General features: G+C 38.2%; 2 protein-coding genes across 3 annotated transcripts; one reads left to right on the top strand and one right to left on the bottom strand.

Annotated features, from left to right (window-relative positions):
* The first annotated feature begins 863 nt into the window (after positions 1-863).
* LOC110061771 (TPR repeat-containing protein DDB_G0287407-like) lies at positions 864-17,669 on the top strand. The gene is made up of 27 exons (XM_020768618.2): positions 864-1,230; positions 2,736-2,993; positions 3,305-3,478; positions 3,648-3,791; positions 3,955-4,237; positions 4,387-4,494; positions 5,054-5,301; positions 5,520-5,681; positions 6,215-6,319; positions 6,706-6,773; positions 6,895-6,979; positions 7,096-7,235; positions 7,466-7,577; positions 7,936-8,072; positions 8,365-8,524; positions 9,286-9,381; positions 9,854-10,008; positions 10,216-10,309; positions 11,134-11,289; positions 12,357-12,475; positions 12,842-12,983; positions 13,480-13,591; positions 14,109-14,230; positions 15,265-15,386; positions 15,564-15,771; positions 16,049-16,273; positions 16,903-17,669. The coding sequence occupies exons 1-27, from the start codon at positions 1,225-1,227 to the stop codon at positions 16,936-16,938; spliced, it is 3,777 nt and encodes a 1,258-aa protein (XP_020624277.2). The 5' UTR covers positions 864-1,224; the 3' UTR covers positions 16,939-17,669.
* Positions 16,800-26,361, bottom strand: LOC110061788 (neuropeptide FF receptor 2-like). 2 transcript variants are annotated; one of them, XM_089298281.1, is made up of 5 exons: positions 24,934-26,361; positions 21,045-21,233; positions 20,228-20,672; positions 19,630-19,788; positions 16,800-17,924 (listed from the first exon to the last, which is right to left on the bottom strand). In XM_089298281.1, the coding sequence occupies exons 1-5, from the start codon at positions 25,115-25,117 to the stop codon at positions 17,822-17,824; spliced, it is 1,080 nt and encodes a 359-aa protein (XP_089154407.1). In that variant the 5' UTR covers positions 25,118-26,361; the 3' UTR covers positions 16,800-17,821. The 2 variants fall into 2 exon arrangements, with proteins under 2 accessions (XP_089154407.1, XP_089154409.1); XM_089298283.1 differs by lacking the exon at positions 16,800-17,924 and adding an exon at positions 18,075-18,440 and having other exon boundaries at positions 19,631-19,788.
* Between the last annotated feature and the right edge of the window lie 412 nt (positions 26,362-26,773).

Below are 26,773 nucleotides of genomic sequence, written 5' to 3' on the forward strand. Positions count from 1 at the left end.
AAAAAAAATGGAAATTATTAAAAAAGGATGATGCTCGCAGACAAAACTGAAATTTCAGTAGAATTGATCTTTCTAAGGCGCGAAATTTAAAATAATACACCTAGAAATAATTGGAAACCCTCATCTATAGTAAATTTCAGTTAAATTCTACTAAAACAGATCATTCGCTCTCGATTTTAATGAGGTGGTGGTTGATGAGGCCGAAGGCTCATCATCACATAGAATTCTAGAGCTCAGTATAGTAATCTAACTGTTAAATAACATACTGCAGTGGTTATTTTCAAATACTTTTGCTTTTGCAGATTTTATCTCCCTACCATAATCGCGCACGCATTTTTTTTATCCCAGTAGTTCTTTTTCCTGGATTAACGTTACCTCATTTTCTTGTCAATTGGCTGTATCACCCAGTTGCCATCGTTACGTCATCGTCTAGCAAAATATAACCCAAATAGCATGAATGAAAGCGGAAAATCCCTTGACAAAAAAGAGAGACAACAAAACACTGATAAATGAAGGGTCCGGACAAAGGACGGTGACGTCAAATGGTAGCCAATGATATCCAAAAACATTTATTAGGTATTTTACCCTGAGACATTAGATCTTTTAAGTAATGCAGGATTAGTCTTAACTGAACATCACAACCCTCAAAAGACGAAATTAACAATTGATAAACGCCTGCGTGTGGACGTGCGGAAAATGTCACTTTTTCTCGTGAAAAGACGCCGCACGTAGACAATTGTTATACTACATTTATTCAATTAATGATGCCGGGATTAAATTTTTAAATTCTAAGAAATATGCAGAAAACGTATGTCTTCTTTATCAACCCTTCCTTTCACAGCAAGCGTACCAGGGTGAAGGTAATTCTTGAAACTTCCATATTAACATGCAAATTTGAATCGTTTTCGATGCGTGACATCTCCTCCTCCCGCGCTGATTACCATTCTTCTTCTGTTTGAACATCTTTCAAACGACACAGATTGTCAATCTTTTCAGTCACTCTTACATTTCGTGGTGAATACTGGCTTTGAGCGGTCAGAAAGCTACACGAGTACATATGTAGAATAATTGTGGGTGGACGTAGCTTCCACTCTGATTAACTTTATCACGCTACATTACGGTACATGGTATCAACATATTGACTCAAGTGGGACCAGTCGACTGTATCGATCGCTAATCTGTCCATTGAAATTAACGAGTTGATGTGAATTACAAGCGAATGCAATGAAGGTTGGTGGAATTTAACTCTGTTTCCACATTAGTATTGTCATTCTCACTGTATCCTGCCGGAGTAGTTCCGAGGATGCTACATTGCAATCATGCAGTCCATTGATGGACTACTGACACATGTACATGTTGGTGTCACACATTTTCGACTGGCAAAGCATTTCTGGTGGTTTCTAAATCCCTTCAATTCTTTCAAAGATCCACTTGTGCCTTTGGAACTGCTCAAGGCTAATCAGTTCCATATCAACATCACTCGTTGTGAATGACGTAAAACTCATTGTTGTCATACATGTCTGTGTTATTTTAAAGATATTCGAGGTGAAATGTTCGATGAACAAGCAACAAATGGGTTTTTTTTGTTGGCACACGCCTTTTTATAATATTATTGCTCAATCCCAGATAGTTAGCGGTAATTTCTACTTATGGTCGCCTAGTTTCAAATTTAACCTCAGCCATGTGTGACTTGCGTGACTGTCTTTATGCAAACTGTTACCATAGTTACAGCAGGCAGAATCGTTTACTTTTTGTTTTGATTACCATAAACTTAAATTTCACAATTGAAAGTGAACTTAAACCTGAATTATGTCATTCAGTCATTTTCCTTTTCTACGATCGATTTAGCCGTACGATGATATCACTATTAAGCTCAGGGATAATGCAAGAAAAATTTAACAACGAGAAAAAAAATATTTTAGCTTATTTATCATTTACCTAACTTTGGAATTTGGAGGACTTTTAGGCACAACGTCTCTGTGCCATGAAAACGGGCCTTCACAGAAAAGCGATATCAGATGTTTTGGTAATGGAAGTATAAAACTGTGGAATTGTAGTAGTTGTGAAACAGACACACTGACTTATCAGAGAGCCCTAAGCGGTAAAACTCCTAATCGTATCTATAACAAAATCCTCATCATGATTGGTTCTCTGCGCGCCTATTTGTCACGTAATCGGCGCGCGATCACGCGGGTGTCCAATTTGAACTTTTTGTTATTGGATACCTGTAATTGGATACCCATGTGATTCGCACGTCAATTACGCGCGCTTTAATGGCTTCCTTTGCAATGTTTCGTTCAGTTTTCAAAACTTAGGAAAAGCGCTACATGCGTTTTCGCTCAAAAGAAGCTCTCATAAGACATTTTTAACTCCGAAATTTGTTATAGATTCGATTAATTAGTGATTGGACCTCGTGTCGTACAATTCAGGTACAATTCGTTTTCGTAATTTCAAATTACTTGCGCGATTACTCCCTGAATTGTACTCTACTCGGTCCAATTACTATAACTAATACCGGCGGGGGCAGTTTGTGTTACCAATTGCTGTAAAACGTAAGCCTACCTTGGTAAATAAAGTAAAAAAAATGCAAAAGCACAAACAAACAAACAAACAAACAAACAAACAAAAACACGCCCACACCAGAAACAGGGTCACGAGTTGTGCTGACCTACATGTAGCATATGATAACGGAGTCCAAGGCTTCCAAGTAATTTTACCATGATTCTCTCTTGAAGGCTAATTTAAAACAGCAACGTAAGACAGCCCGAGTGTTCTTTAGTTCGCCATTTGGTGGACTGGAAGAGGAGAGAGAAGAATTAACGAAGAAATACTGGCCTCAGTTGGTTTCTATGTGTAAAAGAGCCGGATACGAGTTTGTGCCTGTTGACATGAGATGGGGAATAACATCCGAGATGTCGTCTAATGCTGCTACAATCGAGATTTGCCTACGAGAAATGGATCGATCTGATATGATAGTGGGTTTCTTTGGACAGGTAAGATGGGCAAAATCGTATCGTTTATATAAGAGAAGAGATTGTAAAATATAATATTAAGAGTTAGTTTGTTACTGTTGTTATCCACTGATAAAACAATCTTTGTTAATCGCCACCAAATTAACAATGCACGGCTTGTAGAGCCAGAAATACAAGAAGAAAGGTAGCCTGACGATTACAATTGACTAAAAACAATCGACCCCTGTTTTGATTGGCTCATTGCGTTGCATGCGGTTGTTGTCCTTTTATGATATGAATTGTGGTTACTTTGGCCTTGGATGTACGGCTACAATATTCGTTTTGTTGTTTAGAGATATGGTTGGCATGGATTGGACAACCTTTTACAGAAAAGCTTTGATGTCGCAGCTGTGAAATATCCTTGGGTTAACGACTATCGTGAGAAAGCTGTGACTGAGTTAGAGTTCTTACAAGGCCATCTGAGAAACCCTGGAAAGAGAGCAGCTTGCTTCTTCTTTAGAGATAAGGTAAAAAAATATATATATTGGCATACTTCAAATTTGAAATTGTCCTTTCCATGAACTGTCGTTATTTGGTTTCGAGGAGTAGTTGGCGATGTCTTTCCAATCCAGACAACCCGAATCAAAATGGACACACGTGCAGGAGTCGTACTAAACCTGATCATTAATATTGTAGTCTTACGACGATATGAAATTGAAGTTAGCCGAAGAAGCTGAAGACGAAAGACAGGCACGGAAGTTCCGGTCATCAACCGATGGCCCTAAGGCTGCCAAGTACTTAGAGGACTTGAAACGAAGAGTCTACGAAACCAAAGATAAAGTGAGTAATAAAACAAAGCTTTAATTTTTCTTCATGGTTTAACCAGTGAGAGGGGATAGCCAACCCACAAAGAGAAATAAAAGAAGAAATGGATCGGTCTGATATGATCAGCCTGATATTCTTCTTGATAAATATAACTGCGCCCATGGTTCCTTTTTCATAGTGTTTAGCTGTCCACATGAACTACAAAAATCCACAAGAAGGGGCCCGATTAATGTACGAGGCAATAGAGAAGTATCTGCAAGAAGTAATGTTAGCTCGCCCTGTTCAGAAGTTGTCAGCTTTGGAGGAGGAGCGTGCCCACCATGATGCGTTTAGAGTCAGTAGGCTTGCCATGGGTGGCGTTTTTGTGGGCGGGGATGACTACTTAAGTCGACTTGACAACCACGTCAAGTCTCAAAGCATAGAGGAAAGTCCTAAACATCTGGTTGTAACTGGGGATGCTGGTAAGATAATGTAATGAATTTTTGCTTTTTTCGATTTACGTAACATTTTTCATTGTCTTTGTAATGCTTGACACATCCGTACCCAAGGGTCTCTAAGTTCCATCCGTGAAATGGCACAAAAGTTGAACAATCCACATATTACCTTTCAGGGTCTGGAAAATCATGTTTGCTAGGAACCTGGTCCTTGCATCACCAAGAGAAATTTCCCAACGACGCTGTGGTGTATCACTTTGCGGGTAGTTCTAGTGATAGTACTGGTAAGCAATTCAGTTTTTTTTGTCGCCATTAACAAATTATTAAAGCCTGTTCATCTGCTAAACCAACAACAACTTCAGCAATAACAACAACAAAAAAACATTCTGCATGAACTTCCTGATAATTCCAGACGAACATTTCATATAACTGTAATTAACAATTATTCCACGAGCCCACGCTGGATATGACATGGTAGATAGTCAAAGATGCTATAACCATCTCATATCCAGCAAGCGTGAGTGGAATAATTGTTTTATTAAAAACGCCCCAATGATATAGAAAACTAGAATAAAATAAAATAAGAACGCCCGAGAAATTACGCATACGCTAACCATATTCGTAGAGCATGGTATAATTCTTCATATATCATGATGGCTAAGCCAATGAAAACTCGTAATTTGCATCATCCAATCGTCTAGTTTTTAACATGATAGTTGTATTAGGATAAACGAACTGTTATTTTCATTAAATTCATTCTCGCATTCAACGCTTATGTCATTATTTTTTGATGTCTATTTAACCAACGAATCGAAAATTGATCAACAATTGATCTCTTCTTAGTGCCGAGGAAGATATTAAAGCGTCTTCTGGAGGAACTAAACGGTTGGTTCAAACAGAAGACACAGACTAACCAACAGGAACTCGGGGGGCAACCACAGTCAACAGAACCGGGTAATATTAATGAAGACGTTCTTGGTCTCATTCGAAACCTGTCAGAAATGGTGCAGAGGATCACCCGAGCCGGCTTTCGCAGTGTAATTATTATTGATGCTCTGAACAAAGTAGACGACACTGGAAAAACAGCGAAGGTAATATATATATTTATAAAAAAAAAAATGTTTGTGCGGTCTCCCATTCAAGGAATAGAGAAACTACCAATACTGATGATATGGTGATTTGCAAGCATGAAAAATATCTCAATTCCTATCGATTTTCTACAACCTAACAAGACAGAATGGCCGATAAGCACAATGATAATCCTAGTTAATACTAGAGTTATAATATCGTTTTGTTTTCTTCATCGTAGACCTTATATTGGTTGCCAAAGGTACTGCCTCCAAAAGCCCACCTTCTAGTGTCTGTAATTTCTACAGACGGTCCAAAGGTGACTGAATTGACTGAAGACAGAGGCTACTCTGTTATTAACATGATGCCATTGAAGGAGAAGGAAAGAGAAGATATTGCATTGGTAAGATAACCAGTGCGTAATTGAAACCTCCTTCTTGTGTTGCTGTTGTTCACAGTCAAGTTAAACACGATCTCAATGCAACGAGCTTATTTAAGTACAGTGCAGACTACTTTAAGCCCTTTTGTTCCCATTAATGATCAATCGTTGAAGAAGGAAAGAGAAGATTTTGCGTCGGTAAGATAACCAATGCGTAATCGAAACCTCTTTCTTGTGTTCCTGCTGTTCATTATCAAGTTAAACACGACCTCAATGCAACGAGCTTATTCAAGTACAGACTACTTTAAGCCCTATTCCCATTAATGATCAATCGTTAAATTCCTTTCAATTAAAGACATTGTCAAAAAAAAAATAAAAAGAAGAACGGTCATTAACGAGAGAATCTGGATTTAGTATATCACCGCCTGGCCTCTCGTTATTTACATTAAAATAAGCTGATAGAAATAAGTATAGAGACTGTAGAAAGGTTAAGTAGATAAACCTGAAATGGAAGAAAAAAATTATGTATTCCCTATCTCGGTTCTTGTTTCAAACAGGCAACACTGAAAGTCCGTGGAAAAGCCTTATCAACAGAGCAAAAAGCGAAAGTTGTGGGAAAGACGCAAACGGGAAATCCTCTCTATCTTAAAATATTACTGGAGGTAAGTGCTTTGTTCGCAACGTCATCTATATTTTTGGTTGTTAGAACGTAGTCAGTAATTTGGTCATTTGACTGTTGATACCTACGATGTACGGAAACGAATGAATATGTGCTTGTGACGTATGGAGAGGATTGAATACAAATGATAGAAACGATTGATTGCATATGCTTGTATGATTGAATCAATGAACGAACGAACGAATTATTAAAAGGGTGGATGACGAACCATTGCCAATACCACGATTCTCCTCAGGAACATAATTATGTCATTTCTCCCCAACAAAACTGGTACATTTAAACCGGTTAATTAAAAGAGACTTACGTATACAAGTACACATATTAGTTATTTCTCACTGATGTATTTGGTATAATTTTCCTTTTATTCAGGAATTATGCAGCTTTGGAGAGTTCTTTCAACTTGATGCCTATCTTGATGGACTTCTTGAGACGAACGAGTAAACGATGTCATTGTCTATGCCATCCATGTTATATTTTTTGCACTTGCTGTTACATTTTTCATACTCTTTCCTAATACACTTTACGCTTTTTCTCTATGTCTGTTTTCTTTTGTTGTAGCACTAAAGAGCTTTTTCTTAAATTTCTTCAACGTTTGGAAGCGGATTATATCCCTAGAGAATTTGAAGGAAATTTGATTAAAGATGTGAGTACAACTGAGTTTCCCGTCCGTTAAATACGAATGACTAAGAACTCTGCCTGAATGTATAAACATAAACAGTAAATTCGATCTAAAAAGTTGATGGTTATTATTATTTTCAGGTCATGTGTTGCATTTTGGTGGCTCGACAAGGAATGTCTGAGAAAGAACTGAAGTCGATTCTTCATATAACCGACCAAATGTGGTCTGTTCTCTACTTCGCAGTAGAAGAGTTCATTTTGGAGCGGACTGGGCTTTACGGGTAAAGATTAGTTTATAAGGAGTATTTTGGCCTTATTAGTTGTACTGACAATTTCCAAGTTTTTTTCCTCTTTGTTAACTGTGAAAGCACTCAATTGAAAATGAATTTAAACCAGGACTCGGTCTCAAACAAGAATGACAGGAACTCGAAATTGGCCTATTTCATGTGAACATGGAGAAGCCTACATAGAAAAAAAAAATGAGTTCATCACATTGACATCTTGCTTTCAGGTTTTCACATGACGAATTATCTGCCGCGGTAAAAGAGCAATACTGCCAGGACGAGGCAACTATCAGGCATTATATCATGTTAGAGGTGGAATATTTTGAAGCGCGATTGAAGGTTAGAATTAGCATGTCAAACGAGATCAAAACAAAACTTTTTTAACTAACTAAATCAGTAGACAAAGTGTTTTTCAAATAACGTGTAGATTAACTAGTGGAGTTAGCCGACGAGTAATTAGCAAACTTTTGAAATAATATCGACTATTATTGTTATTAAAAGTTTCTTTGAAATGGTAGCTGTTAAAATAACAGATCAGACATTGTTTCTTTGCAACTACTTCTGAGTTTTTGGCGATGAACATTGTGGGTTGTATTTTGCGCTGCTTTTGCTCAATTCATGACTGACTGTCAACCCAAATAAGAACCCTGTCATAGCCTTGCCAGCTATTGCCTGTTATTTTCGTCTTTCATAAAAGGAGAGAGATTTGGTTTACGACACTAACATTCCAAAGCGCGTCTGCATGGAACTACCGTGGCTTCTGGCAAAATCTGGAGACATAGATCGACTTGTTAAGTGTCTCACGACTGCTTCAATCTTCTGGTCACTCTACAGGTTTGCATAATCTTTTACATATAAGTTTGTTGTGCAAGGTACATTGCATCCTTAATTATGTTCATCCCATCCCACAAAGATCACTTTAGGATCAGTAACGTTAAACAAGTATGCACAATATTACGGAAATATATTTTCACGAACATTATTTAAGACGTTTCCGCTGAGTTGACAATATATATTACAAATAAGGACACAGTGCAGATATTTCATATTTCTGATCAAATGAAAACGCGCTTCACAGTTTTTGTTTTATTTAATAAGTCTTACATTTGTTGTTCTTCAATTTCAGTGATGAGAACAAGTATGACTTAGTAAACTACTGGAACGCAACTGGGTTAACAGGGGAAGAAATAACTGCTTTGTATCAAAAGACAGTTGATGATCAGCTGACAATACTCTATATCAGAGAACGAGAGAAAGGAGGAGAAACTATCAATGCTGTCAAAAAGGTAAACTGGACAATTTGTGAGTCATACATTTCCTGTTCTGTTCCATCCGTTGTTTAAATAACCGTCCTTTTTCCTTTTGTGGTGAAATGTTTCTAATATAACTTTGTACTTGAATGATCGAGAAGAATAGGCAGCTGGGTTAGTTTCAGCGAGAGAAGCTCAAGGCTGGACAATGCTTTTTCCTAGTGTTACGATTATCAGTTTTATTTATAGTTTCAAGAGCTGTAACTTTGATTTCTTATATCTCTGGATGAGATTGGACAAATGGGCGAACAAATGATTGTATTGCCTCGTATCAGAGACAGCAAGAAAGAAGAGTCAGCCTATGTCTAGTTCATATTATAATTAAGAGAGCTCTAATCTCTATCATGATGTTGGAATTCATTCGTTGCAGTTGGAATGGTTATGCGGTGGGGATTTCTTATCTTGGGTTCCCGGTGGCAGGAAATTGAATGCTCGAGAAGAATGGCAAGCTGGGTTAACTTCAGCGTGAAAAGGCTGAACAACGTTTTTCCCGGTCTTACGATTATCAGTTTTATTTATAGTATCAATTTTGTAATTGATGATCAAGCTCTTAAAAAAGCTTAATTTGAGAAATGGCGGTTTTCTCATGATTCTTTCTACTCGTGTATTACCACAAGCACGATGATACTAAGTCTCCTATTTGGAGGCTTTGACTTTATTTACCTCTATAGAATGTAATGTATATGACAAAATCTCAAGTGAAAATGACGATGTCTATGCTAACTCTAAATTTGCAGCTAGCCCGCTTAGTCTTCCAGATGTCCCAGTTCCAAAGTGTTGCAGGACATATGACAGCAGTTGAACCACTACTCAAGAGAGCTTTAGACTTAGAGGTAGGTGATTCATTTCTTTTTGGTATATAATTAAGAAAAGGGCCACTGTGAGGCCATGCCGTGAATTGTAAATTTTTTGTTCATTTTCCTGGTCAACAAGCAGAACAGGTGCCTTCTTCATCTGGAAAATCTTTGTCTGTTATGAAAACGGCACAGTTGATTTTATTAAGGCTATGCTCATTGAGTGCCAATAAATTGAAAGTTTCATAAAAAAAACGCCATTGAAAGCTTACTTTAACTCCGAGGTTTCCCTTTAATGTTTTATCATATGGTTGTTATGTTTTATGATTGTTGTAATTTTAGTGATATCAACTGAGCTAGATATATAAGTTTGATATTCATAGCTCTGATATTATCTTATGTAATAGTAACGAAAGTAAAGCTATTTCTACGTGTGTTTTTGAGGAGGTTTTCATGAACTCAAGTGCGAATGGTGGATATTGAAGTGTGTCCTTCAATGTATTTTTGGTAGAAGTCAGTATATTCAGAAGAACAAATCCGCAGTGATTCGGATGTAGCTGAGCACTACACGGAGGTGGCCAATGCGCTTGCGTGCCTTTATGTGGATACTGAACGCTTCGATGATGCCGAACCACTGCATAGGGAGGTTCTTGAGCTGGATGAAAAGTAAGACAGAACTTTAAAGTAACTATACTTGATGACTGGTGTTTTATCATGGACTATTTCTTCTTCAAACTATTTGACATGATGAAATTGTTTGTACCATTAAGGGTCACAAAACCTGTTGGACCCTTATGTTTTATTGCACAGATTAACAGGAAACTTGTTATTTGTTATGAATAAAATACTATATTTCTCTGACGGCTGAATCAGGTTCGCAGATCAGAGAGAGCGAGGTTGGTCCAAAGTAGCGACTACATTAAACGGTCTTGGTGTGTTATATTACAAGACAAACAAATTTGACGAGGTAAAGCTAGTCATTCTTCGTTAATTGTTCAGGCTGCAAATTTTATGTTTGATAGTAATAATGATAATAAATTTGCGCGCAAATGGTTCTCAAATGTGAGACCCACTGCAACTATATTAAAAGGAACTGAGCCGTAAAGTTTTTTCAAGTTTCTTGTTTTAACACTTCTGTGTTACTTTTACCACAACATGCATGTTAAGCCCACTATCAACTCATTCACTAATTCCACCAACTTAATTCTAATTCTAAACTAATTCCACGTGACTTACTTTTTGTGTGCTATTAACAAGCAGCAATTTTAAGATTTAACTTCAGCTTCAGTAAACGCCCGCATATAAGGACAACCAGGCTGAAAGTTTGCCAATAAAGCATCATATATATAGGAACCAACTCAGCCTGATAAATAAAACATGCTCTTATATAAAAAGAAAGTAAATGCCAGAATAAGAAAGCAATTGTATTAAAGTACTTAATTGTTAATGTTTACTTATATTATAGTAATAGTATTTATTGATTTTTTTTTATTTGGAATGCATTTTTTTAGTGTAAGTATAAAAAAATGGAAGTTAATTAAACCTCTAGTAATTTATAATGTATAGTATATCTGAACAAATTTTAAGGACATTTTAAGAACATATTCAGGCTGATTTCTCACTGACCACCCGGTAAATAAGACCCTGATCAGCCTGTACCCCTTATATGCGAGTGTTTACTGTACTTTCTTGGGACTATTTTACACAAACCCGAACCTGGGGACACATGAGCCGTCTCAAGGTATGCTGGGGGTACCAGCGCTCTAGTTTAATTTGATGCCTTTGTTTTAGGCTTTGGAATATTACAACCGATGTCTTGAGCTTCATCGTCGAACCTTGCCACCCACTCACCATTTAATTCCAGACACACTTAACAACATTGGTGCTTTGTATAAGTCCATGCTACGCTGGGAGGATTGTGCTAGAGTTCTCGAGGAAGCTCTACAGGTGATAACTATAGAAAAAAGCCGTTACGAAAATTGCAAATGCAAGTTATGAAGTAAAATTGGGCACAACATCAACTTCACATCCATAAGCTTATGGAGACAGCATTGATCATGATCAATGATCATGGTGGTCATATACACAACGTAAGCAGCTGTGGAATTAAAACCTGAAAAAAAACATTCAGGCTTGAACGGGATTTGAGGCCATGACCTCTGCGATACCGGTGCAGTGCTGCACGAACTATCAAGCCAACTGGGAGCTGGTCGCGTTATGAGCTCTTAATATACCCATAGACGGTATTTTACGAACAGGTATATAACGAACTCGCAACGTGACCAGCTCCCACTTGGCTTGATAGCACAGTTGGTAGAGCACTGCACCGGTATCGCAGAGCCTGATTTTTTTCAGGCTTTAATTTCACAGCTGCTTAAGTTGTATATAACTGCGATGATCATTGATGCCTTCATATCTTTCTCCGCAGTTCAAATATATGATCTTTCTTATATTCACTGTTATAATCCATCATATATTTTCGCTCGCGCGCGATTGGTCTAAACACGTCACGTGACCGAATATTCCCCAGCTAAAACTGAGGAATATTCGAAAATATTCCCCAATTTTCAAAACTGTGCGCGTTGCGAAAAACATTTGAAGAATGATAAACACAATAGCCTCCACTTGGGGCGAAAATATGCTCTGCTATTCATCCGTGGACATTATCTGTTCCTCGAAGCTCATAGTTTTCCTCGAGCTACGCTCTCGGAAAACTGTTCGCTTCTCGTAACAGATAATGTCCTCGGACAAATATCCTAGCATATTTTCGCGCCAAGTGGAGGCTATGTTAATATATCCGTAGGCTTGTAACAAGCCATATAACAACTGGGTCAAGCAAATCGTACGTACCGCCTTATTAAGCAAAAGTAAAACGCTGAGGTTATTTTACATGTGGCGTTTTAAGTATAAGGAGTCTTCTTGTGTCCCGGTTTTTTTGTCCAGAGTTACGCTTTCTCAATTTTAAGATAAAATATGTCCATCTATGCAACTGCTCATACTAAGTTACCCTCAAGGCCTACGAAGAAGCATACTTTGGCCAACTTCCGCCGGATGTGGGTGGCACACTGCTGAACCTTGGAATGGCTTATTACAGGACACACGACGCCAGCAAAGCAGAGCCATTATACCTCAGGTAAAGAAGAAACTTATCAGCATTTTAAACGTTGAGATTTTATGAATTAGTCAGTGAGAGAATAACTTTGTTTCCAATAATTAAAAAAAAAAAACAAAACAAAACAAAAAAACAGGAATTCAGTCATGGAGCCAATTCACGTTATTAAAGTAATTGCAACTTGTAAGAAGAAAATTCGCCTGATTTGTCTAAGTGGGGCAGATTGACAGTCTTGAAAAAACCTTCATGTGGGAAAAAATACTTTCCGGGACATTCCCTCTGTTGACTGAATACACGTTCGTTGAACCTGTCTGCCGAACTTACGCAGGGCTAGTTTGTCAGGATGGGCTTATTACAATTTGAAGTAACTATAATAATTTCTTGCAGAGCCCTGGACATTCGTACCAAAGCATATGGCCCGGACCATCATGATGTTGGTCAGACATTGCTAAGCTATTCTGCATTCTTGCTCCCTGTGGACGCAAAAAAATCAGCGGACGCCGCAAAACGAGCAGTTGAAATTATGGAGGTACAAATAGCTATTAGACGTGTGTTCAAGTAGCATGCACACCTGTTCTGAGGGTCGGGGGGTGGGTTTAGAGTCATAATATTCTAGTTGCCAATAATGTCACCAGTTGCGGTAATCCAAATCATTTAAAGCCTGATCTCTGGGTAGCAGATCGTTTTATCAAAAACAAATTCAGTCACGCCAGTTTTCAGCAGGCTAAAATGGTGCTTATTAGTGTGATTATAGGCTTGCCTTGCACAACTGAAACAACAGGTTTTTTTCTCTGGCGACTGTATTTTCGGTTGAACGGACATTTGAACTGCACTGGGCGGGGAACACTATGAAAAACGAGGGAAATCGTCAACCCTCCTTATGGACGCTTCTATAATAGGGACACCTCTACATCAAGAGTAGTTCTCTCGCTCAAACACCTTTATAATACGTACATCAGGCTCAAAAATATGAACACCTTCCTTTGGTACATGTATTTAAGCGGTTTGACTATATTTGTTTGTAGAAATCGTTAGGACCAGAGCACATAAACACACTGAACGCTCAGGAGAATGCAGCGATAGCCCTCGCCAAGGAGGGAAAGTTTGATGAGGCTCATCCATTCTTCAAGAAATCAGGTTTGATATTTGCTATGTAGCGTTTCTTTGACCTCTATGCTGTATGGTTTTAGTACTTCATTCACTGGGCCTACTACACGTTAAATAAATCGAATTTCATTTGTTGTAGTTACAGTAATACACCGGTAAGGCGGTTGTTGTTGGGTTAAAAATTCATTTGTGGATTCCCAACATCAGGAGCAAATGCAGATTCCTAACCCTATACCAGGCGAACTAATCCTTATTACACCAGTTAAACCGAGCTTCTAGCTTTCAAGTTCCATATTTTTACCACGCAAAGTGAAATAACACATGAAAGAAACGTATAAGGCGAAGAAGAATATCGAAGGCTTAAAATCTACAACGTACTAATTCCTTAAACGGGTCAGACCATGTAATGGGCAAAACTTCAATGAGATTCGGTGTTCACTTGAAACCCAGCTGACGCAGCTACTCGAAAAGACACTAGTGTGTTCATCATCATCACCTCCCAAAAATATGGCCTGCTCATCAAATGCCTTTCTCTTGTTTATGTTAGGAGTGATTCGACATGAGAAAGGTCAAATGAATTCATCGATTCCAATTTTGAATTCTGTCATGGCTGATTACTACCTCAATAACGGTCACAATGAGGAGGCGAGGCAGTTGTTTGAGAGACTGGTGAGTGGAACCTGGCATTTGGCAACAGAATAGATATTTACATAATAACTGGCATGCAATCTTTCTTATATTTACAAGTTGATTATTGTTATAATGTTGATTATGTTTCCGTATTCATTTTCGTTAAGTGTCTATGTTTCCGCACGGTAGGGAATCCCGACCATTTAGTATTTTTTATTCGGTTTTACACCAAGAAGGGGAAAAAAGAGGCAAAAAACAACTGGAAAAACAGCTTTACAAAAACTTACAAACTACTTACAAATAAGCAAAAGAAAGTAAATAACATAATCAAAGAAAACTCGCATTCATTCTCAAACACGCACACACATCGAGGCGACTACTTAACAATTAGACCCGTAGCCCGCAAGGGCTACGGGTCAATAGCCCATTCGGCTTCGCCTCATGGGCTATTGACCCGTGGCCCTTGAGGGCGAAGGGTCTAATTGTTTTAGTATCACCCAACTAGTCGGACAGAAAAGGTAATAATAAAGTTAGCAAATGCAAGTTGAAGAAATATTTATTTGGGAATAAAACGAAAGAAAGCGTCAGGCTCGATGGCGCCAATTTCGCTACTCGATGACTATTACTAATAGTCCCCTGGTAGCGTAGCCAATCAAAATGCAGGATTTGCATTAGTCCACTAGTTGGGTGATACTAAAGCACGATAATACGATCTTAAGTGATTATGATTACAAAGGACAAAATAATGCAGGTACAGTGTGACTAACTAGAAAAAAGCATGAATAAGCTTTTCCTATTTCTTGAAGAGGGGGAGTAGCTTGTCTCTTTTGCGAGCGACGTGTTGCTCAATTTTTATATGCGTTCAACCCGTTTTTCTTTAACCGGTCTTACTTCGCAGAATTCGATAAATTGCATCCCAAAAGGAATGGACTGTTCAACAGCGTATCTGGAATTCGGAAGTGCTTAAAAAAACTTAATTATAACTTGAAGGAAAGTCTCCGAATATGTTCTGAAAGTTAAAACACTTAGTTATACATTAGATTGAGCCTTTTGCTTGCTCTGCCGATTTCTAGGTAGGAACAGATTTCGCGACGGACAGAGATTTTGCTGCTCTGGACTTTTTGGACGATGAACTACTGGGAGAAAATAGACCTGAGAGGCCGTATGAGGAAACGGTGGATTATGGTCTGGAAAAGTAAGTTACGTATATTTGAACATTTCGCAGCATCTTGAACCACGAATCAAACAAAAACGGGTGCTGCGGTAAAATTTGATAAAAAATAAATATCAAAATACAATCTTTCAGTCTACCTGCGGTTGAGGAAAGGTTCTATGATTAATTCAATTAATTCAAATGTATTTTTTCTTGTAGATTTCCATCTAGCTCAATGATTTTCGGGAGAAAGCTCCCCAAGCTCGCCGAAACCGGAGACTCCCAAAGGACGCTGAAAATTTTAGAAAAAGGTGGTTTTGGTCCAGAGAAGTACAATGAATCATATCAGAGTTTTGTCGCGAAAAATCACAGACAAGAAGGTCTTGATATAATAAAGACTGCACATGAGAAATTTCCGAATGACCCAGTAAGTTGCAATCATCGTTTTCAAAGGTGAAATATCAGCAAGAATGTTATAATTTTTCGAAATAAGTCTGACATTTTACAGTACAAACCTCTATTAAAACATAAGTATATACAGCCTGTTAAGCCAATTTATCGCTAAACTCTACAAAATGTGGGCCGAGGGACCATTAGTGTCTTGATCACTTTTCACGAATAAAAAAGATGGGATCAAACATACCAGCTTAAAAAACAGCCAAAATTACCGAGCTTGTTTTAAAATCATTTCTGTCTGCTTAAAGGTCATTCTTCACAACTTGGCATCATGCCTTGCATTCTACAAGGACTATGTCAAGGCCTGTACATACTTCAAGAAGCTGCTGGATTTAGAACCAGAGAACACGGAAGTTATGGGTAGCTATGGACGTGTATTAGCGATGGCAGGAGAAGTCGACGACTCTAAGAAAATACTGGAAAATGCGTTGCATCTTGCAGAGGAAAGACACGAAGAACAACTTATAGAGCAGGTGTGCATAAAGAAAATACAGCGTGTTAAACGTTATCTATGTGCTCACGTATTTTACATAATTTATAGCACAACTGATGCATCAAATGCGTCAAATGTAATAACCATGATTTGAGCATCGTTTGTAAAACAAATTGTGGCAAAGTATTGACTTTTAGAACTCAGACGGTTTGAAATAAGGTGCCTTGTCGCGATAACGTCTTTGCAGTCCGTTCTGGAGCCAAAAGGAGCCCATTTTTTCGGTTACGTCGCGTATTGCTTATACAACTCAAGTTACCGGCCCCCCAGTGTTTTAACATCTTGTCTTGACGGTTTTTCGGTACGTTGGACCTGGGTAGAGAGAGGAAGAGAAATATGCTTTGGGACCACTGTCATGGCAAGACCACAACACACAATGAACTGCTAACGCTCGAATCCAGGCCAATCGATCCTGATTCTGAGGACACCGCGGCCTATCGCAAAGCACTATTTTAGTGTTCTATTTACTGGCGCTATCTTCTGCACCTAAGTTACTAATGACTAATTAATGGCGTTGAGATTTTTAGTTTGGGGTGAATTACTGAAGTAACAAATATAATTACAATAAAATAATAAGAGAGAAATGTCGATTGTATTTCTTTTCTTTTTCAGTTTAAGTCGTACCTGAATCTGTTAAACGAAACGTAGGCGTCGTAATCAAGGTCTACCAGAACACTTGGTATTCGATGGTATGGAGTCTCCTGACTATCCAACTGTTCGCAAATATTGTTATGTTGGAAAAAGATGATTACTTATTGTATGTAACACTAGTCAAGAGTAGGACTAAGAAATATAATGTAACATAAACTCCGAAAACTTTTTTGCAAACTTTCCAGTAGGAGCAAGGCTACTGACTGCAGAAAACAATGAACGTGACATTTCGCTTCTCATTACAGGACCTTTATCGAACATACAGAAAGTAATGATAAGTCAACTTAAATAAAGGGCCACAAGCCAAGGCCTCCGCCTCTTTGTATCGCGTCCAATCTAATGAAAGATCATTTCCTGAGAAATACATGTATGGTCATGTAGTTCAGGTGCTGATCACCGCTGGAGCCAATATAGTGCTCTACAATGAAGGAGCTATTGTAACAATATGTATGTTAATTACAATGCCACAAGATAAAATTAGTGACAATAAGTAGATTTTCCCCTGCGCACTTTGACCATTAAATTTCACAGTTTTAAAATTAATGATTCAATTAGTTTGTCACTTCTGGTAGAAGGCTGCTGGGTCAGCAAGCATTTACAGGAAAATACGTTTTCAATCATCAACTTGAGCCAATGCTCGGCGGATAGAAGGAAATGGTCAAATGTATATATACGAGTATTATAAACACAAAACGTTTCTATGTAAATAAAACTGTTGTAAAAAACCATTTGGTTAAATAAATTTTAACTGGCTTTTTTACTCATCATCTGTCGGAAGTAGACACTGAAAAGGACAACGACGTCCTAAATAGTAAAACAAAGAGCTAAGGCATCAGTGTGAAGGAAAATGTTGCAGAAGTCTGGAGTCAAGGATCGAGATTCATCTCACATCTTCATCACATGATGTGCTAGGCTTCTTCTGACACCAAGGGACCAGAGAAACTGGGTAAGGCAGACACTCCCGTGGAGACCCGTACGTAAACCTGAACGGAGAAACATCGTTAGCAAATCACTGTTGGCAAAAGGTTCTACTCATGAGACTGACTCATATACCCTTCTATTCCGTGAGAAGTCAGCAGGTGTAACTTAATTATTTCTTATACGAAGGAAATGTTTTATTTTGTCAACTGGATTTAAAATCAGACGTGAGATAAAGATCAACTTATGAACTGTTATTGCTGTAACATTTAGCAGACACTTAAGCAACGCTGCCTCACATTGAAGGGCTATAGACTCAATGAGTATATTATAAGGCTTCGCACTCAGATGTCGGCAAAGAGAAAAAAAATTCTCTTTACGTTAAATTTCAATAACACCTATATCCAAGGGGGGTTGCATCACTTTGCAGGACTGGGAATGAACGCACACAATAAGAAACGGAGCCTGGTGCCCTTTTAATCCTCCATCTTGCACTGATCTTCATATCCAGACGGAAATTGACTGGGAAACTGTACTTCGCTCACCTGTGATGTTTGAAACGGCGCTGGCGAATGCATACCCAGTGAATGACGTAAAACGTTTGCATGTATGAGCGTATGCACGTATGAGCTCAATGACGTATTGGTATAACAATGCAAAGAAGAAGAAAACCCCTCTTTTTTTTCTTTTATTTAATTGATAATTTAATAATTTTATCACAAGGAGACACTTGGGAGAATGATTAATGATTTCCCTTGAGGTCAGTTTTTCGTCTGCTGTTCCAAGTTCTCCTTTAGCTAAACTTTCAGGAAGTGCGTTGGTTTTTTTAATTGCAGTAAGCAACATCGGTATTCCCCACAAAGCGTTTCCCACTTTATGTTATAAGTACATGGGACACAACAGGATGAAAATGCTAAGTTCACTAAAACGCAGGGATTTTGTCTACGTTCTTCAAACTTCAGAGCTTCGGATAGCCTGCGTAATGGTTCTCAAGTAACCCTTTTTGAACTTTAGAAAATTACTTACAGCACATGAAAACCCTAACCCTAACCCAACCGATATCATATATCTCATAGTTAAGATTTAGCTGGCTCTGTTACTTTAAATTTCCTTCTTAAAACACTTCTTTTCGAAGATGAAAGTTCAAAATTGTTTTAGATTCCTAAGAAAGTGATATTGAATCAATGGTACTCATGGAGTAATAAGATTTAAAAATACTGAAATGTGTTACTATTCAAGCTAGCTTATTCACGGCTTAGCAAACATTTTGTAATTCAATGAGTGGGTTTTTCTTTCTAGCTCTAAAAAACATCCTTCGTATGATTATACATGGAAAATGAATGTTGCATGCTTTAAAGGTAATTATAGTCGTTTTAGGAAAAGCATGAAAAAAACACAGTATGACAAAATATTCAAATCAAGTCTTTGTGTAATTAGTTTGTTTTCTTTGGAGATCGTAAGCAGTCGACTAGGTGGCACTGTCAACCCTTCAGTACAAGAAAGAGAACTGGCTTAATCACAAAACAAAAGCCCAAAACTTACCTCAAATGCTTTACGAGATGCTTAACATACATTCATAAAATCAAGCTTTTAAAATTCTAAATGACAGATTTAGCAACTACGAATCTTCTTCAGCTTTCACCGAAGTACTGATATGTGAAACTAGAAGTGATCGTAAACTTATCTATGTTGGAGTTTGACTCACAAGCAAGCTAAACATCTGACATACAGACAGTAGTTCTATGATAAGAAGTTTGTGTGTACAATGACCTTGAGGACTTGGAATCTTTACCCCAGATTCGACAGCACGGCACAAGGCGGGCGAATCCTCTACGAAACTGGTCACTTAGAAAACCGTACAATACGGGATTCACTGCACTGTTAGAGTACACCAACACGTGGCAATAGGACATCAAAATCCAGATTCCCCTTGGAATAAGAAAAATATTTTATTACTGCTTTAAAGATAAAAAAGAACAATTGACATGACTTGAAAACATTGACTTATAACTTTTACAGCTTTGTTTCTGAGAGTGACTGCTCGGCTAAGTGTTTAAAAGCGTTGTAGTCAGTGACTGATTATCGCGAATTCCTCGCACTTAATGTTTTTACTTTTGTCGACAGACCTACACTGCCTGGTTTACAATTGAATTTCCCCACCCATAACCATCTCGACAAAAAGGAGAGAGAGAGTGAAAGAAGTGAGCGAATTTTCAAACGTCATCCGTGATTGTATGATAACAATGGGATAAAAAAGGAAACGTTTATAACACTATGACAGCAACCAAACGTGATCCAGCAAATTACGCACTAGAATAAAGGATAAGTATAAAAAAAGAATACTTAAACTCGTGATCGATATACTTACTTATATTCCCTCCCATCTCCAAATTCATACCACAGGTATGTGATATGGTATGGCAAAAAACACAGGAAGTAGAAGACCACCACGACTATCAACATTCGTACCACCTTCCCTTTGGCTTTTGCTGTCCTAAATCCCTCACTGTCGGAAGTTTCCCTTGCTGCTTTGTTAAGCTTCATTACAATAACCGTATATAACACGGCTATCGTAGGCAACGGTATAGCGTACGTTAGGCAAAATGATAACACAGTATATACGTCTCGAAATGTCTCACTAGGCCAGCCACCCTCTGAACATAAGGGACCACCTTTGGTCTCCTGTAAATGCATGACGGCGAGAATAGGAAGGCCAACTAGAAATGCAATCAGCCACACCACAGCGATAATAAAACGGACCTGATAAATTGATATGCGGGGCTCATAGGGATAAGCTATCGCTCGGAAACGATCTGAAAGGAAGAACAAGTACAATCTTTATTTGATGTTATTCTAAACTATTATGCGTCATTTAATTCTGGACTCGACTGAACAATCATTATCAAATGGAATACTCTTGTATCTAACTCCAGGATACCCCTTGTATCCTTTCCTACCTCGAGAAAAACTCCGTCACATTGTTTGAGTGTAAATGAGGGGAATCCTATACTGTATGCTTTTACGTTGGGTGGTTCGTCAGGCCTCGTTTTTCCTTTTGCACGAGGTGTAACAATATATCCAACAGTATAGATTTTCCATCCAGATGGCCCCAAACTCTCCGAGAGATATTTTTTAGAAACTTGGGCAAGATCTGTCGATAATTTTATTCAGTCACCAGCACTTACCAAGACTTATAGCTGCTAATGTTCCTATTGAAGCCATGACAGATATTGCCTGTGTGGTTGGAATAATCTTGCACAAAGCGTAACCAAACGGCCAGTGAGCAAATTCAAAATAAAGAACCGTGAAAGGAATGCATAAGATACCCACGCTCAAGTCTGCCACAGCCAGGTTTGCTATGAGATATCCTGTAACTGAGAAAGAGTACAACATATGTGAATCACATTATTTGCAGAAAATTTCGGACGATTTTAGTTTCGGTCAAAAGAAGTGTCCGAAAATAAAACCGTCCAAAATTTTTAAGCGTCCGAATTTTCAAGAGTCCAAAATATTCACAGTACAGTTTGAAACTTTAAGTAGCTCCAAAGCTCTTAGTTTCCTTGATGGAACAAACTCTAGTTGAGACACGGCTTGACATACGTAATGGCTTGATAGAATTTGTGTTATTTTCTCGTCGGTGAATCTGTACAACCTTGAAGATGCAGTTAAGCTATCATTATCCCAGATGTTGTTTCAGTCTAATTCGAGTTTTGTGGCCATAAATTTACCTTAAAGGTTAAAAATGTTTCAGCAAAGTGTCCGAAATTTTTGTCCGAAAATTGTTCGAAATGAGATAAAAAGTGCCCGAAAATTAATCGTCCGAAATTTTAACGTCCGAAATTTTTTTGCAAGTACTGTAATGTATGAAGATAGGCACAATTGTAATCCTAAGCCAGGGCATCATTTCCAATATCGACAATAATATGGTGACATTTTTATGTGTATTTTCACCCGTAGGCGACAGGGGTAAAGAGTAAAACCATGCACTAGAACGAGAACTGATAGCCCAGACAATATAATATCCCGTCAAGTCAAAACGTATTTAAGAAATGGCGGCAGTCAGGCACAGAAAATGGAAAGCTCATATTAAAGAAAATGTGCTGTATGTCCAATTTATTCCACACTTTTGCCCTTTTCATGCATATCAGAAAGCAGCTGTGCCAGCGTTCACACCCGAGATATCTTAAGACTATGTTTAATTGCAAAGCTAAACAATGATGCTTAGTCTTTATATAAATTTGGAAACGGAACACAAAACGCATGTCAAATCCGATGAGGCAAAGTGAAGATATAGAAACTAAAACATAAATTGAAAAGTAGTAAACTTTGAAAATGGTTCAGGATGAAAGGAAATGTACTGGTACTCCGTTTAATGGCCACACACTAATACTTCTTTAAAACCTTTCAAGGTAGAAACACGGTTGATATACTTTTAGGCGTTTTGTTAATGACTTGTTCAGACCGCTTACTGAAAGACCACGTTAATATATTGAGTCACCTTTTATGGTATAAATTCCACATTTACACCTTTATTTTCTTCTTGATAATCCAGTCAAGATGGCGTCGATGCATCTTAGTTCCTTCTCTGTTTTTTGATATTAGTTGCATTTTGGAATGTTTCTTTATTTGCTGTATTTCGGTTTTCCTTTTAACGATGGCTTGGTTAATTAACTTAACAAGTCAAGAACAATTTTCTTTGATAGAGCCATCTGTCGGGTTCCGAGTGCGGGGTACACCACCTCGATAATCACGTCGTAATAATGGCGTATCAGACAAAAAAGGTCACAGTACAGTTTAAACAATAAAGTATAGTATAACTTAAACAGAACATCGCTTTGAATTGAAGCCTTGTGCTCTCGGGTGACATGTCTTCTAAGACGTCACAAATGGTGCCATACCTCATATACAATGGCTCTTGCCAGTGAGCACGAGAGAAATTCAATATATTGTACAAATGCAAACCTTGCGACTGATAGCGCTACGTGCCCGCTGGCCGTAACCTCTAGGTCCACGTTACACATTTCTAATTAAGTTTGCTAGTAAAAGTATTTTCTTCCCGTATTATTCCCGTTATGGGTAACCTTTTTGATTTAGATATATATATCCTGTGCAAAATGTAATTAGCACCTCGGCCGGCCTGAGGTTAATTAAAAGTCAATAAAATTATCCATAATAAACCACTTTGTACGTAATGGATCAACGATTACCTCGAGCAGTTATGTGCCATAAATTGATTAATGTTTAGAAGTGAGGAAAGACGTTAATGATGACATTTACCGTCGGTCTCATCAAAGAATGGACAGCATCTCTTAAGTGCCATAATGCAAGGCAATTAAGTTCAACTGAGGGTAGCGCTGAGAAACGTTCATTTGCATTTAACCCGTTGGCTCCGATAAAGTGCTTTATTAAACTAAGGTCATGGGACAGCTCAAAACTATGTGAGCGAATCCTGGCTTTGCGCCTTGGAATGTCACGAAATTACAAATGGTGAAAGTTTTTCTGGATTTCGAGGGAATTTAACACCGTCCAGTATCAAGCCCTTTCGAGACTCTGTTTACCCGCATAATGTTTACGCATGTCCTGAAGCAGATAAACCACAAAACGTTTACAAGCTCAAAAGAATGGAAAATGTCAAATCTTTACACTGAAATTTACAGATTTACGGCTATGGAAAATACCTTTCCATAGCCGCGCATATCTTAGATTTTTTGTTTCATACCACAATGAAGTGATGAAGTAATGCGAAGTTTTTCGTCTCCTCGAAACGCGTCTTCAGTCATTAGTCAATGCATTATTTCAAGACATAATTTCAAAGTTAATACAATCTTTGACAATGAGTCACAAATGCAGCCATTTTTCTTGTTACCAATCAGGTTTCAAACTTAGGAGGTGTGCACATCAAATGAACTGGAACCCTATCTTGTAAGGTATCAAAACAAGCGCGTGTTTAAATTGCTAGAAAGGTCAGCGAATATAGTTTGTTGATATACTATCATCCATTCCTAACTGAGAGGGTTCAGATGTAATTTCTCGTGACTGACTAAAATAATAAGGAGAAAAACATGGAAAATTTACAATGTTTTCACCTGCAGCCAAGCTGTAAAACGGAATACCTTCTAAATGCTCTCGGATGTTGTTAGGTCATCAAATACAATTATTGAATAAGCTGTTGTCAAAATTTTCAAGCAGTGTCATTCATACAATCAGGTGGAGTCTTCTCAACAACAATGGCTGTATTAAAGCTAGTTTTTACTCCTGAGCCAAGAACAAATCGCAAGTGAAAATTCATGAAAAAGCTACGCTCAGGTAGTTCTACAGACTTGTGGAATTTTTCTATGAAGTCTGTTCAATAAACGTCTTTCCACAGAGTTGAGTATATAAACACTTGACCTCAGTCGGGTTATGACTTCTCTCGTCTGAGATTTCTTAATTTATTGGATAAGCTCGAATAGTCCGAGCTCGCTTTACCAACAACTGATCTATAAGGCTGATGTATGTTTCGTAAGTTGGCAGCAGTCCTAAGCGAAGCACAACGATAAAAATAAACAGCAAAGAACGCATTATATTTTAATAGTTTACAAATGAATATTTCCTGATCTTAGTTTGATAATCTGCAATCAATTCCTTCCTTATTACGTTCTATTAGTGGCTTTTTTAAAAGGCATTGAAGCGATTATCTCCTAAAGATGCACCACCTTCCCTGTGGTTTTACTCTGCCGTGTAAAACCGCTTACAGCATCACAGGAAAAGACTCTTTTAATGTTATCACGAATCTACCTATACCTCACGCATACAACGCACAAAGCAACCGAAAATAGAAGGTAAGCGCTCAAGTTACCAATTGCTGGATTTAAGGACTTTTTGATCATGAAAACAACCTAAACAATAGGCAATAATTTATATTTTGATTGAAATAGTGTTAATGTAGGCAACACATTGTAAGTAAATGTGTTCATCGGTTTCACACATTTTTAAGTGGCTCGATAACGTCTTCGCTATCTATGACGTGGCCGGAATACGCACCAATTTGACATACAGTTAGGATAGATTTATAACTTTGTCAGTTTCACTTACCGGAATGTAGTTCTCGTATCTTGTAGACAACAGCGAGGACAGAGACATTGCCAGTGATGGTGACGAGAAATATGATTACATACACAATTAACCGAAAGATATTCGACGCCAGTGGCTCTGAAGTCGCTTGTACATTAGATGTATTGGCAGTGGCAAGTAGGTCTGTTACATTCGTGGGTTCCATCACATCACAAGCTCTTTAAAATAGTAAACCACACACGCCCTGCTCAACCGTGCTACACAGATATCAAAATTGCCCCTTGGTTATGTCAAACCAACGTCGACCTTTTTGGACTTCTGGAAACAATATAACTAAAACTTGGTATAATGTTGGTTTTAAATAACAATTCCCATTCCTGGGTCGGAAATCGCCTCATGGGCTTTAATTTCGTTCTGTCCAGTGCTTAAAAGGTGTCCACTAAGCCGTATCCCGCCGACTCTTGTGTTGACTTTTCATTACAAATCCTTCATAAGCCTAATATTTATTCAGTTGACTTTTCTTTTATCCTGGAATCCGCTGGTGAAGTAATTAGGTCGCCATAATGAGCTTTCCGGTGTGATCGAGAACCAGAAATATCTCTGAAGTAATTAACACCTCACTAAGGCATTCAGTCGACGCGTCGTCTTCCCTGTTTTTGAAGTAAATAACTAGAAGCTGTCAACAAAGGTCTTTTCTCCAAGAAGCAATTTCCTCTCTAATGTAAAAAAAACCGACACTCCCAGTCAACCACACGCGTGACGATGTCTTGTGAATGACGCAGGATAATTCCGGCTATTAAAAGATTGGAAGTACCGAGGAGAAAATGATACAGCCAAAAACCTGTCCGAAGCTTCTTTGGCTGTTAAGTACTTGTTTGCGCATCCAATGTGAACTCCACGTATACAAATGCCCTTTGCTATAAAGTTACACTGTATGTATGACATGCCAAGCATGCCATTTGAATGCCCCAAATATAAATTGCCACAGCTAGAACTTTGTTTTCACCACTTTGTGAAACGAGGACAGTAGTTGAATAAGGCCCATCGGTGATGTACAGCTAACTTTGCTCAAAAATGAGCATTTGACAGAACTACGCCGTACAGAAAGAAAAATTGATTAACCGATGCTAAAGAACCATATTATGGTCTCTTGCCGATGCTGATTCGCTGTCATACGTTTTCACCAAGACTGCTGACGATCATGAGGAAGACGAGTGATGTCGCAGAAGACACTTAGCTGTTGCCTCCTCGGCTCCTCAGCTCCACCGAAAGTGCGAATGGAAACTATTTCGCTCACATTTCGATGATCGCCAGTTCCCACTCAATTATCTTTTTACTCGCTTGGCTGCTTACTTGTGGGCATAGGAAAATAAGGTTGCTTGCAGTCTGGTAAAATATAGTTAAGAAGACTTTCTGGATATACCGAAGTTACAAATATAAGGTCTTCAAGGACCAGAGTACAAATGTAGTCAGTGACACGACCCTTTTATTGGATTGAAATGAAGCTTAATTAATTAGAAAAATAAATAAAGAAATGGGCTCGTTCCCCACCACACGGCTGGTAATCAAGCCTTCCTGCATGTCTTGTGCAAGCAGTACTTTAATTTTTTATGCAATATGATGTTTTTAAAATAAATGGGTAAAATTTTATGTATGATTTTTTTACAGCATATGTTGTCGAATTTTTTAGTTATTCATCGTCCTGCGCATTTTCCATGATTTACATGCCGCTTATCCTGGTGTTACTCAATTAGCAACTAACGCTAAGCTATTTATCTTCATACGTAGACATGCTATGGAGATTTCCCGAATCCAATTTTACGTTGACTAAAGGCTGGTTTCCATATGATCGCAGACGATC

The sequence above is a fragment of the Orbicella faveolata genome, unplaced genomic scaffold (genome assembly GCF_042242905.1).
Source record: "Orbicella faveolata isolate gen_17 unplaced genomic scaffold, um_ofav_v1 contig_1, whole genome shotgun sequence".
Taxonomy (NCBI): Eukaryota; Metazoa; Cnidaria; class Anthozoa; order Scleractinia; family Merulinidae; genus Orbicella; species Orbicella faveolata.

What these genes read in the sequence shown, in the direction of transcription:
- LOC110061771 (XM_020768618.2), top strand. An exon ending in TAGTGGGTTTCTTTGGACAG is followed by an intron (nt 2,994 to 3,304) that starts GTAAGATGGGCA and finishes TTTGTTGTTTAG; the next exon opens with AGATATGGTTGGCATGGATT. An exon ending in AGAGAGCTTTAGACTTAGAG is followed by an intron (nt 9,382 to 9,853) that starts GTAGGTGATTCA and finishes TATTTTTGGTAG; the next exon opens with AAGTCAGTATATTCAGAAGA.
- LOC110061788 (XM_089298281.1), bottom strand. Translation starts at nt 25,117, where the DNA reads ATGGAACCCACGAATGTAACAGACCTACTTGCCACTGCCAATACATCT. An exon ending in GATACGAGAACTACATTCCG is followed by an intron (nt 21,234 to 24,933) that starts GTAAGTGAAACT and finishes ACTCTTTCTCAG; the next exon opens with TTACAGGATATCTCATAGCA. An exon ending in GGAGATGGGAGGGAATATAA is followed by an intron (nt 19,789 to 20,227) that starts GTAAGTATATCG and finishes TCTTATTCCAAG; the next exon opens with GGGAATCTGGATTTTGATGT.